General features: G+C 45.6%; 4 protein-coding genes across 4 annotated transcripts; 3 read left to right on the top strand and 1 right to left on the bottom strand.

The window, feature by feature from the left end:
- Positions 1-312: 312 nt before the first annotated feature.
- N7529_006642 (MFS transporter) lies at positions 313-2,167 on the top strand (the record flags this gene model as incomplete). The annotated part of the gene is made up of 3 exons (XM_057242169.1): positions 313-787; positions 843-1,771; positions 1,832-2,167. 3 exons carry the CDS (start codon positions 313-315, stop codon positions 2,165-2,167), a joined length of 1,740 nt encoding a protein of 579 aa, XP_057097528.1.
- A 3,294-nt stretch (positions 2,168-5,461) lies between these two features.
- N7529_006641 (uncharacterized protein) lies at positions 5,462-6,416 on the top strand (the record flags this gene model as incomplete). The annotated part of the gene is made up of 2 exons (XM_057242168.1): positions 5,462-6,135; positions 6,203-6,416. The coding sequence occupies 2 exons, from the start codon at positions 5,462-5,464 to the stop codon at positions 6,414-6,416; spliced, it is 888 nt and encodes a 295-aa protein (XP_057097527.1).
- A 914-nt stretch (positions 6,417-7,330) lies between these two features.
- Positions 7,331-8,085, bottom strand: N7529_006640 (60S ribosomal protein eL33; the record flags this gene model as incomplete). Its single annotated transcript, XM_057242167.1, has 5 exons — positions 7,331-7,428; positions 7,518-7,660; positions 7,720-7,773; positions 7,907-7,916; positions 8,061-8,085. The coding sequence occupies 5 exons, from the start codon at positions 8,083-8,085 to the stop codon at positions 7,331-7,333; spliced, it is 330 nt and encodes a 109-aa protein (XP_057097526.1).
- Positions 8,086-12,613: 4,528 nt separating this feature from the next.
- N7529_006639 (glucose-6-phosphate dehydrogenase) lies at positions 12,614-14,448 on the top strand (the record flags this gene model as incomplete). The annotated part of the gene is made up of 7 exons (XM_057242166.1): positions 12,614-12,707; positions 12,762-12,775; positions 12,832-13,182; positions 13,239-13,436; positions 13,488-13,572; positions 13,624-14,280; positions 14,336-14,448. 7 exons carry the CDS (start codon positions 12,614-12,616, stop codon positions 14,446-14,448), a joined length of 1,512 nt encoding a protein of 503 aa, XP_057097525.1.
- Positions 14,449-15,398: the final 950 nt, after the last annotated feature.

The raw sequence follows: 15,398 nt of genomic DNA, 5'->3' as shown, positions 1-15,398 counted from the left end.
TAGATGTCCTATTTTTATTTATCACAAAGGCTCAACATGAGCTCGGGTTTTAGCTTGTGCCGAAATTTACCCGATTTATCAGCAATCCCAGTAACTTCGATTTATCAGCTATGGGTCAGTTATACATGAACGCATATAAAATTTCTGAGGTTTCTCCTTTTCCCATATTTTCCTCTTCAGATTCCAGAAATTTAGCTAAACACGTCAAATCATCGCGTGGGCTCCTGATCCTGGAGACAGCGCGATAACTACTTGACCGGTGAGAACACAATATAGGGTCTGAAAAGTTCAGTCTAATTTTGATATTGAAAAATGCAGTCCTATCTGCAATTTCGACGATTGGGTCATGCCGTTCACAGGCAACTTGATAATGGCCCCGAGCACGGTACGGCTTCTTCCGTGAATAGTTCTGCTGCCCGCGAAGCAGTCATACCGGAATCGGGCCGATTTAGCCAGGATGGGACCGAGTCAGTTGTGGATACGCTTTCGCGAAATCTCACGCAGTATTCTGAGAAAACGGCTCTGGGCAATTCCCTCGCCGGCATCGAGATCCAGAAGCAGATCGATACTTCTGGTCCAGATTCCCACCTGTTCATTGTTGGCTGGGAAGATGAGAATGATCCCCTCAATCCTAGGAACTTTAGCTACGCCCGTCGAATGGTCGCCACGCTACTCGTTACCGCATTAGCTTTTGTTGTTGGCTCTGCGTCGGCAATCGAGTCGGGAGTCTTACTCCAGATCACAGAAGCGTACCACGTCAGTGAGGTTGTTGGTACATTGGTGACTGGTATTATAACATCTCCTCTGCCTGCCATTCTCGTATAAAGCTAATAGTTGAACAGGCGTTTATCTCCTCGGTTTTGCAGTCGGCTCACTTGTTAGTGGACCACTGTCCGAAATTCTTGGCCGCAATGTTGTGTATGCTGGATCTCTTACCTTGTTTATGATTTTCATCATGGGCTCGGCCCTCGCCCCGAACATCGGTGCCCAACTTGCCTTCCGCTTTCTAGCAGGTATATTTGGCTGTCCACCGTTGACATGCGCAGGGGGTACCATTGCAGATCTGTGGAATCCACTCGAAAAGACCATCACGTTCCCTATGTACGCCATATTGTCATTTGGTGGCCCCATATTGGCACCTGTGATTGCATCGTTCATTGGTCAAACAGGCGTCTTGGGATGGCAGTGGACGGCTTGGATAATTCTCATTGCCTCCGGCGCCATCTTCGTTCTTGTTCTTCTCTTCCAGCCGGAGACATACTCGCCGCTGCTGTTGAAATGGAAGGGAAAGCAATTGCGTCAGCAAACGGGCGACTCTCGTTTCCGTTCAGCAATGGAAATGGAGAAAGTTTCACTTTCTAGTCGAATTGGTGGCGCGATGAAGCGACAATTCCTCATCCCATTCCATGAACCTATCATCCTGCTCATATCGCTCTACATGACTGTTCTCTACATTGTGTTATTCACATTCTTCGACGGCTACACTTATATCTTTACTGATGTGCATGGCCTGTCTCAAGGTCTCACCAATATCGTCTGGGTGGCGATGTATGTTGGCATCTTACTCGCAGGACTCCTGGTGCTTCCAGTTTACCGCTGGACCAAAAAGGACTTCACGGCTGCTGCACAGGAAATCAATGGCACTGATCCAGCCTCTGATCCCCGCGCCTTGGATAACGTCCACACAAAACCCGAAATTCGACTCTGGTTTGCCATGTTTGGAGCACCAATGATTCCTATTAGTCTATTTTGGATGGGCTGGACTGACTATGTACGTTCACTCACCCCTCACCACATTAATTCGCTTAGATTAAGGCTAATTTATCAACAGGCTTCGGTCTCAATCTGGTCACCCATCGTGGCATCAGGTTTTTTCGGCTTCGGATCTATCTGCATTTTCATTAGCTCATACATGTATGTTATCGACGCGTACGATATTTACGCGGCGTCTGCACTGGGTTTCATGACTGTTTCGCGGTACCTTGCTGCTGGTGTCATGACCGTTGTTGGTATCCCATTTTACAAAAATATGGGTGTTCATTGGACCCTCACCATTCTTGGGTGCATTAGCGCGATCATGGTCCCTGTACCGTACGTGTTTTATCGATATGGGCCTATCATTCGGAGATGGAGTCGTTATGCTACGACGGAGGAGGTAAAGACTTGAGCATGAGCTGAACTGAAGGCTACAATATTTGACTTTGCTTTGTTTTATGTTACTTCAGTTTTGTTGCTCCTACATGTTGTGGAAGGTTGCTTGCTCCCTAGACTGCTTTATCTTGCGAACCATGAGGTTTATGTTGAATTGCTTCTATTTCTGAATATTTCGGCCTACGCCATAAATGGCCCCAACCTTGGAACAAAACTTTGGAATGCTCTGTCAGGCTTGGTCAAACTCTGGCCCATAGCAACTCTGCGCTTTGCTAGTCACTTGCGTTGATACATAGTGATAATACTTCAATGTGACTAGACTTGATGAGATACATAATTTGGCGAAAAAGGGCTACGGGAGTAGAAGTAAGGGGGAGAGAAAGGAGGACGAGGATGTGGCAGAGGAAGACTAAAACAAAAATCCTCGGCGGCCCGAAACATAGTGTTACCACCATGGTGGTGACGTGTCACAAACTAATGTGGTCAATGGTCCTGAGGCAATAACCACAGAGGGTTTCATCTTATTTTTTTGACAGCCATGTTTTCTTTCCACAAAGTAACATAAGCTCCTTGCGTAACATGAAGTTCTCAATGAAAGTTCTCCATCTTTGTGACTCCATTTTCGTGACAAAATTCGCTGATAGTGCAGTAGTGCAGTATCGGATGTCATCTACCTTGAGGGGGTGGGTTCAGGTAGGAACTTGGATTATAGGTGTCAAATGTCGAATTGTACTTTTAATAATTTATCGTAATAAATAACCTTTTTACCTCAATATAAATGGGAGATACCTCAATCTTTCTCAGCTTTTGTTGATTTTGCTTGACCTTTATGTTAGTACAACTATATCTATAGAATCACTGGGGATTGGTTCCAACACAATGGCTCTCCCGGTGTCCCAGTTTCCCGGGACCGCGAGTTTAATTCAAATTCAACCTCAAATACGCACCCGCATACAATATTGTATCGTATCGAAACTAATTTAAGCAAATTAAAATTAAACATCTAGCAACTACTCAACCATTTGGATCCGAAATTGGGATCAAAGATTTCCAAAACTTTTGCTGGTGTATCTTTCGTACTTTTGTCCCAACTGAGACCCCATACTACGCGGGGTCCCGCCAATCATCTCTGTTTACAAAAAGATGCTAAGAGAAGAATATGTGGTGTACGGCCACATTTTAAGGTCGCATCATTGCATTAGATCTAGTAATATGTTCACAGGGCTTATCCTATTGGTATCCTGTCTCCAAATTTTGTGATTGACAGCGATCCGCTCAGCCTCAGAACATAGGCTCTCTTTCATCACTAGAAGTGGCATCAATAATGGGCCTTATATAGCCCCCCTTTCCCTCCAAAGCAGAAAAGATCGGGGCCAAGCCACAATATAATATTATATTATATTCAATGCACGCAAGCAAGGGCCCTTTCCGGCAAACAAATGCCGTGTAGAAAATCTAAGTATTACATTAAATTCGTCTAAGTATTCTGCGTGCAGGAAGTGATATGCCAAATAAATGATGCAATAGAGCACATGTCTACAGATTCATAGAGAACGAGTTTTTAAATTATTCGGCGGAGCCCAAAGCAAGGCTTAATGGGAGGTTTTTTTGGAGGTTTTTTCTAGGAACAATTTAACTCTACCTGGATAACTTATTCTATGGGAGCTCCATTCGAGAGTGGTAAATAATAAAAATAAGGATCTGAGATCATGGAATGCTCGGACTGCCTGAGTGCGGCTGAAGGGACTAATTTTGACTTGCATATTACGCCCAAGTTCACGCACAACACGTCACATACCCACGAGTCATGGCCGTAGATCTTGCTTTTAAACGCTGAAGACCATCAGTTCTAAGACATCTTAGCTGGGGGAGGGTGTTTTCGCGTCTTTCTTTAATCCCGCGTTGTTGATACAACATTCTTGATGACAATACTAGACACTCTAGGTTGGGCTGATAAAAACATTTATTATTTTCTGTAGACTTGGTGCCACCTGGAGTCGGCATTTGATTACGGAGTAGTATACACCTGGATTATAATCATTGGCCCCCTAAGGCACTAGATGCATGCCGTCCGACACAATGTAACCCCAAGATACCCGTCATTTGAGGAAAAGCCACCGCACAACTGAGGCTTTTTTTCGCTGTTATTATTCTATTGGCTCAGACACCAGATCACTACCGAAAAATCAATTGAAATTCAATTGAAAATGAAGAAAAAAAACGAAAGTCGAAAAAGGGAAAACAGTAAAAGATAGTGGTAAGATATTTGACGAGGTGCGGAAAATGCACACTATCAACGCACTAGGAAACCCTCGTAGTACTTCCCAGTGGGCCTTGCGACCCCACGGGTTGGTGATCTGTTCGATTCCCCTGAAGTGACGTGGCGGCAGACGCCTGTGGGATTGAGCGGGGACAAAATCCCATACCGGGGGCTATGGGAATGAAATTTGTATACATGCGATTTGTATACATGGTATAGAGTAGTTGAAGTTCACATTCCAATTGATAAAAGCACGATTGATTGATATCTGTGGATCCATGGATAACCCAGGCTGTCGGTACGTAAGGCGGGAACTAGTCTCCCAGGTCCATGGGATGGGAATTTCGGAAAGTTCGATGGCTTCTATTCTGATGACACACAACATGTATTACAATCTTGAAACGCTTGAACTTACATTTAAATGCTCTGTAATGAGACTGTCAGAAATTCTCGACAACCTGCCATCTATCCTTTTGTCGATCACTCAGTGCGCGGAATCCTTTAGGTGCCAACGCCGGACTGGTAGCTGCTTTGACTGGTAGCATATCCCTAGCTCTTGCAATGTACAATAATGTGGAACCTCCTGTTTCCTCTTTCTCCGGTTGATGAGACAGAAAATTAAAGGAACCGTGAGTACGAGTCTTTCTGCAACCAAGTATCACTAAAACCAGGGGGCTAATTATCAGCACAAAGCCCTGTGTGGTGGGTGATACCGGCTGGTATTGAAATCGTACTTTTGTACTATAAACAGACGTGCTGAATGGAAAATGTGATGTGGAGACCAAAATTCTGGCTCTTTAATCACCAGTGCTGTTACTAAAATGGGACTGGGAGGAAGTCTCAAGGCAACTGCCTCGTCGAGTTCGTGTTCCACCTATTTTCGACATTTTTTTCTCTACCTCTTCCTCTCATATCCATAAATACCTCTGAGTGCCCTTCATCGGTCTGAATGATAATTTATTTGCATAACTTTACTTTTTGTACGATTCTGGTTCATCCCCAACCGTTGAACCCTGAGACTATACATTCAGGTCGACGCTTACTCTCATCATGTGGTGGCACACACGCAGCAACAGCAATTCGAACATTCCTCAAACCCTGTACTCGTGGTCTGATCCAGAGCTGGAGGACTGGAGCACTAGCTTTCTCAAACGGCCCGAGGCTTTTCCCATGTCTCCCTCTCCCGATCTGCTAGTCGCTCCGTCAAATGTGTCGCTGGTCGCTGGGCCTTATTTATACGGCTATCGGTCACATCCTGCTCCAACGCCGGTTACCTTTGAGCCCATATCATCTCCTGCCCTTTCCTCTGTCTCTTCCACTTATCTAGACCCACATACTGTCAACGGATATCTCAATGAGAGAAACCAACCTCCTACTCCAACCGTGACTTGCGCCACACTCTCTTCCACAAATGATTACGATCCACAATGTCCCAGTCCTTGGGCTGATGTGACATCTTCGCCTGTCCCGTCCTCGGTCTACCCAAACCAAACCACTATCAAGAGGCCTTTCGACGAAAATACCCCAAGCTCTTCGTCAATTCAAGAGAACGGCGCTGCGCTCACCCCAACAAGCCATTATGATGACAGGCTCTGCGGTCCTTGGTTTAATATGACGCCCTCTTCCGTCCCTATCGAAGAAAGCCACTGCACTAGTGAGGCCACCAATGAGCCTAGCCAGTCGAAACTTCCCTGCCGATCTCGTCGTCGTGCAGTCAAAAAACAGTTAGTATCCTCCTACACTTGGTCTATCCTTCCTCTTCCAAACACATATTTAAACACGTTTGCCCAGGCAAAGCAAAGACTACGGTACCTACAAATGCGAATATAAGGACTGTACTTATGATCGTATGTTCTCTCGTAAAGGGGTGTTGGTACGGCACATCCAGACTCAGCATATCAACCCACGGGGATTCAAATGTCCCTTCCCCTTGTGTGAACATGCTTCCAGTCGACGGGAAAATCTCAAGGCTCACAGGCAATCGGTGCACAAAGAAATATTATAAGCTTTATGATTGAATGTGTTGGAGTTGGGTTCCAGAATACCATTTGCAGGTTTGCTTCCGAGGTTTTTGTTAATGAGTTATGAGGATGAAACCATACTTTACTTCGGCTGGAGTGGAGTTCAGATCTAATTTATGTGGAAATATATATTTGGCGGCTTCGCTTATCAGAAGACGGAAGGATTCTTGATGGTCTAGACCGGCAAATGAATAGGAAAATTAATATCAGATGGCATTGTTCTGCAGAGTGAAGGGAAAAAAGTCAAGAACCCAAGTCAAGAACCCGGTGCTGCGTCCGAAGTTGAGTTGATAGTTGACACTAACTAGTGCAAGGTCAGTATGGGGATGCGGGTCCACATCGCACACAACCTGGGGAACCTGGTCACCAGAAGGGTCTATGGGTGCCAGAGCCAGAACTACAATTAAAAGCCTAGATTGCCTAAGTTGCAATGGGAATATCGTGAAGAACAAAATGCCGTGGTATAGAGGAGCCAGAGCAATAGATGCAATTCTTCCTAATCAACAGACGAAGGACTGACATGAAGAAGCGGATCGATTGACCGGTGCTGGATTTTGAAATGGTATGGAATTTGGTGCGCATGAGCGTCAGATACAAAGTGGGAGAAAGTGACGCTGCGCGACCAGACACATCATGCTCGCGAATTGTTAGAACAAGGAGAAATATCGAGACGGTGCTCGTTCCCGGTGCCTCGAGGCCAACACAGCAATGAAAGGGTAAAATTTTTTGATTCGTAGGGCTCTATGGCCCTTCCTTCTCCCACGAATAGAACGTTATCAACCCGCCAACTCCATCACTTCAAACCAACATCGGCTCGTTCCGTCGACTTTTCCTTGCCTGACCGACCGTCTGCGCGAAGAAGGGAATCGCCCACTAAAAAACAACACAGAGAAGCCGTTTAGATGTTGGAGGGGTAGAGCATAACGCGGACGGTGGCACCGAGAGACTTGGGGGGGAGGTTGTTGCGGAACTTGGCGCGCACAACACCGGAGTTGCCTGAAATAAATTAGTTCCGATGTTCAAGATTCGGGCTGCGGTTCCCATGGCTCTCCGAGATGCCCTTGGGTCCTGTTCCTTTCACGTACCGTGTGGCCGAGTGACCTTGCCCCAGATCACCCGGATGTTGGAGCCGCGGACCTCACGCTTAGCACGGTAAACGAAAGCGACCTTCTTGCCAAGGTAGAAGTTGGCGGACTTGGTGTCATCAACACCCTCAATCTTGACCAAGCTAGATTCCACATATCAGATTCCGTCCAATTTCATTTTGTGTGCGCAGGGTGTAGATACCTGGTGTTGGGGGTAAGGGCGTGCTTGCTACGCTGGTAGCTGAGGTGACGTCCCCTGTGAAAGAAATTCGCGTTAATCCTCTGTTCTCATCGTATATTGTTCGAGTGGCGATGGCTGAGTCCTCCAAATCGATCCTTCATTTCGAACCGGTATCTCGAACGTATATTGATTTGCGGTGATAACTTACTTGACGTAGACTAGAATAGGAAAAAATCAGTTAGCATGTAGTTCATTCATTCCCTGGTCGCACACAAGGTGCCTTGATCGAGTACGGCTTTGCGATTTCGAGACCGCCGAATCGACGATCGATATGCAAATTCGTGATCAGGGGATTCACTCACGGCGGTGTCCTTGTTCCGAAGGCATTGTGTCGGCGTTTCTCTGTGATCGGGCAAGGAAAGAGTGTCGAAGGTGACCCGCGGTTGTCGTATGTCGGCGAGGTTGGCGATAATTCAAAATTCAATAGGCGAGCACACAAATCCACACTGGAATCGACCCGGATCACGTGGATTAGTGGGTCACGTGGTGTGGTGGACCCAAGTGCTAGGGCTCAACCCTGAAATATTGCTCGAGGTATTTTAAGTATGGGAGGCGCATACAAAAAGTACTTAGTTTCAGTAATATGATCCATGCGGCGACAACTCCTGTTTGTAGTACAAACTCGACGTTCTAAAACTACAGGTACATAAGCGCAATAACATTGTAACCCACAATCAGAATCAATACAAATTTTTATTACCATCATTAACTAGCTAATTTTTGTTCTAATTATATAAAAAGTACAAAGCCCAGGGGAGTATAGTTAAAAAAGGTCGTGAAGACATATAAAATCTGTACATATGTTGTTATTTGGTTCTAGATATCTCTATAAACGTGATATCTTATATACAGATTTACTTCACCAAGTTACGTCAGATCAATGTTAATGTAATTGCATTATATAGGAAATTGATAGCTCTCCAAATTTAAAAGGGATCAAACCTCTCGTAGTCTATAAAATCTGCGAGTTTCTAAAGAGGAGAATAATTAGTTTATTCTATTTGGAATAATTCAATGGGCACCTACTCTCGTACGCTAAGAATACACCGATAACTTGCACATAATGCTGTGAGCTAATCACTACAGTGCTTTGGTTTGTTCTTTCACCCTGTTCAATATACCTACAACGTACATGTTCTGTAGCGCACCTTTACAAAAAAGGGTGTTTGAAAATCCCACCTTTGGTTTCTATATACCTTTTCTACGGGAGTTATATAACAATGGTACCTTTCGTGGTTTCTTTAATTTTTCTTTTTTTTAATATTTTTTTAAATTTAACACGACAAAGCAAATAGCTATGATATGGCTGTGGATTTCTACTTCGTCCTAAGCCACGTCATTTCTTATCTCCATGAATTGTTGATACAGTATGTACAAAGAATTTATCATAGATAGCTCATTCTTGCGGCTTGGATTTTTAACTCTTCGTAACTACCGATATAGTATTGTTATACACTTCATGGTCCCATAGTAGCGCACAACGAACAGACAAAAGCAAATCTTGTCTTTTCAATCCTATCTTTTCATTTCAATCTTATGGTAAAGAATTCAGAGTATGCTCGTTAAGTAATGTAGCCAGACAGATTTCACTTATAAGACAAAAACTAAAGAGTAAAAGCTAATGCTCTTAGCCGCTCGTATCACAGTAAGCTTGGCCCTCTATTTGAATTAGAGATCCTCTTATCTCGAAGTATTAGTTCTGCCTTGCAATTTATTAACAGACACAGCGATGTTAGGTCTGCTCTTACTAGTGAGCTATCTAATTTTATATAAAGCGAGTAGCATCGCCCCTTTCGACGGTGGGCTCGTCATTCTTTACATCATTAGGAGAAGCATTACTCAGACCTGCCTAGGCAAGTATCTCCTCGTTATACGTGTCTTAGCTTAGGAAGATCCTCTAATCTCCATGAGATAGGGTAACCCCCAAGAAAACGGACTGGCTTGCTAAAATCTTTGTATGCGAATGATACATTATCTTGGAGTCCTTTGATATCTTCATCAGAGCCTGCAACAATGGTATCATCGACGTAAAGCAGTAGCCACAAATTGCAATCCTAATGAATTAGAATACATGGCCCGTCGAGAAGTTGTCTGAAACCTATGTTTCGCAATGCCTCAACGATAGTGTCGTACTATAAGCAGTCGCTCTGTTATAGACTGTAGAGAGCCTATGATAGCAAGCAGACCAGCCCTGGCTTCTCAAAACCAGTCGATTGACGCATGATAATGATCCACTGGTTGATGGGGACATTGAGATAAGCGGCAGTGGAGTCTATCTGTTCCAGAACCATGCGCTTCTTCACCACTATTGACAGGAATAACCTGATGGTCTCGCCGCGAGCAGCCGGCGCATAATTATCATCGAAGTTCAGAGCGTGTCAGTGTCTATAGCCAGGACCACTCATCGTACTTTAACTTAGCGACGATGCCTGCGGGATTAGTCTTCGTTGGCAGTGAACTCATCAAGTACATATGTAGTGCTAGTAACAACCTTATGAATCTGTCTACATATATGCAACTCTTTCAGGGGAAATTGGAATGGAATGTTTAGGACAGTAGTGAGAAAGCTTTTGATCAATTCAGGTTGTAATTAGAACGTTATGTATTTTAAAGATGTCAGGTTTCCACCTGCCTTGAAGCCATATCACGTAGGCATCAACACTAAGGCGCCAAGGCAGACATGTTGTGTGACGTCATTTAAGAAGCTTATAGTTATAATTAAAGTAATGAAAGACTGGATGTAAATCGACTGAACAAACAGTATAAATACTATTTTATCCAACTTCCATGGTTTACTACTGAGTCGCTAGGAGAAAATGGTGTAGCTGAAATTGTCCTTGTACCACAAAACACGTGATCCACATCTTTCGGGGTACAGTCGTCCGTAGGAATATCCAGACCTCTCAGGGCTGACAAACGTAGGATCCTCGGCCATGACGACAGGTGTTCCATTTTAGAAAAAGCAACGTGCAAAGGTTATCGTCGGCCTTTGGTCGGCTTTCTTTTCTCTAAAGTCTGAGTTGTAAATGTTCCATCTTTGCAAACTCACTAGACATCACTATAAAAGTAACTCTCAATGAAATTTTGCAATGACCTGAAAGACATGACATGATCCGGGTACAGTGTACGGAGTAGTTCTCCGGTATACTTCAGACCGAGACTACTTATTGGGAAATCTAGAAGTTCCTCAATCCTGCCCCACCATCCTGGCTGTCGGGATCACTGATTACACCTGAGACCGGTAATCTTGAAATACTCGGAGCAATTTTCAAGCGGACTCGTACGAGTCTCGAACCACCAGAGGTACCTTAATACCGAGGCAGGGAGAGTGTAGTTGTATGTGAGAGCTATGGTAGCACTCAACGGTTAATATGCTCCGGATTCGGACCCCTTCCGTAGATCGGGACAATACCTACCACCGGACTTAAGAATGTTCTCACGGGAAAATAGAATCCGTCTGGTATGAAGATGACAAATGTGCCGATCCCTCCCCACGATTTCGGTCACCGGTCGAGCTCTTATCGAGTTGCGTGCTTGGTTTCTTGTATAATTTTGTATAAATTTGGTATTGTATTCTGTAAAAGCGGGCTTCGGTACGTCTTCCGCAGAGAAGCGACACCACTTTTTTTACACCATTTTTAGCAATAAACTCAGTGGAGATGTCACATCTCTTCGGTCTTCTTCAACCTTCAGGTGGCTTGCTATCTCAACTACTTTGCAGAAGACTCCACTCTTAACACATGTACAGACTGTACAGCTGACCGCAAAGCTGTATATATAAAAGTATGAGAACATTGTACAATATTGTAGTTAGGAACAATGATACTTGATACATCTCATACGTATAGTGGTGCCCGCTCCACCATCGGTTGAATTCAGGCTGTTTGGGGCAATGTGGTCCGCGCCTATAAGTGAGACGAATCCCTCTTATCAGATGACCTACATCCCATGTCTCTTTCTAACACCTAGAAGAGTCGAAAATTACATTGAACTAACAATAAGCGACGTGTTGTTTGGAGTCGTACATAGTAATGACTCCGAATTACTAGGCTCAGCCCAAGAGAAAGCAGCGATAGTAACCTGCGCGGGGTAGGTTAAAACGGTTAAGGTCCTAGATCCCAAGAGGGGCCCAGTAATTGAACTGAGGTCAATGATAAAAGGGTGATCACTAAGATCGAGGTTAGGAAAAAGGTCTAATATAAGAAAGTCGGCAGACCGGCAATTGCCACGAGGACAAACAGGTTCAGGGCCGAGATGAAATGGTTCATCCAAGAATTAAAACAATAATAAGACCAAAAAGAGTAGATAAAGAGAGTAGGGGGAAAAAGCAAATCAGTAATAGAACATCGTCATAATTAAGACAGAAAAAATAAAAGTCAGTAATACCCTGGAATAATCATAAAACACATAAAATACCCATACCTCACAGCCCCACTAGTCAAAGCTGTGAGAGCGACTCCCGTTAAAAAGTACTCCGCCGGATCCTGTTACAGTGTTTCTCAACATTTCTCTCTCTTCCTTCCCAATTTCCCCTTCTTCATTTTGTATAGCGCTGCAAGATGTCTAATGTCATTAACCAGACCGATGAGCGCCAGGGCGCTGGGTACGTCTTCCAAAATTTCCCCCTCATGCTCTGATTACATCATATGAAGCCCACCTCCGAAGGGCTACCTCATCCTCAAACCTCAACCTTTTGTCCCCAAGATTGCCCTCTGGAAGGATACTGCATTCATCCAAATCATCATCAGTTTCCACTGGACTCTTGTGCAGGCTTTTTGCGGCTCAAAGAGCTCCCCCGCCCAACCCCTCAATTACCGCGTCCAACGCAAATTCTTCCTCGAACGAATCACTAACAATGGATATCGCATTCAGCTCCATCGAACTTAAGGATGATACCATCATTGTGGTACTAGGTGCCTCTGGAGATCTGGCGAAGAAGAAGACCGTTCGTGCCCCACCTTTCCGGATTATATGACTCGTACTAACTATTCGGCAGTTCCCAGCACTCTTTGGCCTCGTATGTGTCAATTCCAGTTACCAATTCAGCTTCAAAAAACTGACAATGCCCTGTAGTTCCGCAACAAGTTCCTCCCCAAGGATATTCAGATCGTCGGATATGCGCGGACGAAGATGGATCACGAGGAATATCTTAAGCGCGTTCGCTCGTACATCAAGGTTCCCACAAAGGAGATTGAGGAGCAATTAGACCAATTCTGCAAGATGTGCACCTACGTTTCCGGTCAATACGACCAGGATGACTCTTTTATCAACCTGAACAAGCACCTCGAGGGGATCGAGAAGGGCCGCCAAGGAAAGGAGCAGAACCGTGTCTTTTACATGGCTCTGCCTCCCAGTGTTTTCACTACTGTCTCTGAGCAGCTGAAGCGCAACTGCTACCCCAAGAGCGGCCTCGCGCGTATTATTGTGGGTGGAGATTATGATTCAAGATAAGCTCATACTAATGCGATTGTCTGCAATAGGTTGAGAAGCCCTTCGGTAAGGACCTCCAGAGCTCGCGCGACCTCCAGAGGGCCCTGGAACCCAACTGGAAGGAGGAAGAGATTTTCCGTATCGATCACTACCTCGGCAAAGAGATGGTTAAGAACATTTTGATCCTGCGATTCGGCAACGAGTTCTTCAACGCTACATGGAACCGTCACCACATCGACAACGTTCAGGTATGTGTGGAACAAGAACTTTTTATAAATGGGTACTGATACCGGTAACAGATTACATTCAAGGAGCCGTTCGGCACTGAGGGCCGTGGTGGTTACTTCGATGAGTTCGGTATTATCCGTGATGTCATGCAGAACCGTACGTTAATTCCAATGCTGATCCAATCGCGGAAAAACTGACACATTGAAGACCTTCTGCAGGTCCTCACATTGCTCGCTATGGAGCGCCCCATCTCCTTCTCTTCCGAGGACATCCGTGACGAGAAGGTCCGTGTTCTCCGCGCCATGGACGCCATCGAGCCCAAGAACGTCATCATCGGTCAGTACGGCCGCTCCCTCGATGCCAGCAAGCCCGGTTACTTGGAGGACGACACCGTTCCCAAGGAGTCTCGCTGCCCGACTTTCTGCGCGCTGGTGGCATACATTAAGAACGAGCGTTGGGACGGCGTGCCCTTCATCCTTAAGGCCGGTAAGGCCCTGAACGAGCAGAAGACCGAGGTCCGCATCCAGTTCAAGGACGTCACCTCCGGTATCTTCAAGGACATTCCCCGCAACGAGCTTGTCATCCGTGTCCAGCCCAACGAGTCCGTCTACATCAAGATGAACTCCAAGCTCCCCGGTTTGTCCATGCAGACGGTGGTTACCGAGCTGGACTTGACCTACCGCCGCCGCTTCTCTGACCTCAAGATCCCCGAAGCTTACGAGTCCCTGATCCTGGACGCCTTCAAGGGCGACCACTCCAACTTCGTCCGTGACGACGAGCTGGATGCCAGCTGGCGCATCTTCACTCCCCTCCTGCACTACCTCGATGACAACAAGGAGATCATCCCCATGGAATACCCCTACGGTGAGTCTATCCGCAGTAATTCACCAGTTTGGACTATAACTAATTATATCATTAGGCTCCCGTGGACCCGCTGTCCTCGATGATTTCACTGCCTCATACGGCTACAAGTTCAGCGATGCGGCCGGTTACCAGTGGCCTGTCACGACCTCGGCCCCCAACCGGCTGTAAATCTTCGGGATATAGCTGTTTACGACGATTATGGGAAGCGGATTAGGACATGAAGGAATCAAAATCTCTGTTTTTCTGAATTCTGTTGGTCAGCTGGCCAGGCAGAAATTGCGTCATGTTGTGATACTTAGGTTTGTCTTTGAGCACTCGAACTTAGGATTTGATGCGACGCAATGAAAGATAACTTACGCTTTTATCTCGTTTCTATGCACGGTGAATATGGTCCTCTACGGAGGAGTTGTTCGCTGGATTTTTTTACAATTTTTTTTCACGCTGTTTGACAAAATCAAAAATTTGATCAACAAATATTTCTAGTATCGTACGGTTTTTAAGCGACGATATAAAAGCCCCTATGTCGTCCCACGTTCATCCCGTGTCTATCCCCTTTGTTTCTATTATTGGTATCCAGGGCCTTGATTATGTCACGCCAATCGCGGATGAGTGTCGCCGTGAAAGGGTTAAGATGAGCTGCAAACGGAAATATGAATGTAGATAGGATAATAAGCCCGCAAAATAATAAACATTAAAAGCAGCCCTGGAAATATATGTAAAGACCCTGGCTGTTTGTGTTGAGAATAGCCGGATCGGCAGACAAAGGGCTTGCGGGTCTAAAATAAATCGATAAGGCCGGGGGCCCGCATGGAGGCGCTCATGTGGATTTTCTCTCCTTGAAGCACCTCTTGTCCTCCAGAGCTCAGATCCTGGACTCCGACAGTCAATTCCCTCGAATTCCGAATATACAATTCCGCAAAGGAAACCAAAAACGACAATCGCCAGCCCTGTCAATATTTCGCCCCAACGCGCGCCACAAACCCGGCCCCGAACCAATTCGGCCCCCGCGAGCTCCCCAGCACTTTCCGACGAGCACGCGACTCATTCCTCGATCCTTTAACACTTCCCGGCCGCTTTCCCAACCCCCGGAACCCGTCCCGAATCGAGCCACGCTGCTG

This window comes from Penicillium soppii (assembly GCF_028829465.1).
Source record: "Penicillium soppii strain IBT 18220 chromosome Unknown utg000005l, whole genome shotgun sequence".
Lineage (NCBI taxonomy): Eukaryota > Fungi > Ascomycota > Eurotiomycetes > Eurotiales > Aspergillaceae > Penicillium > Penicillium soppii.
The sequence above is the reverse complement of the archived record's forward strand: the minus strand, read 5'-3'. Positions and strand labels throughout refer to the sequence as shown.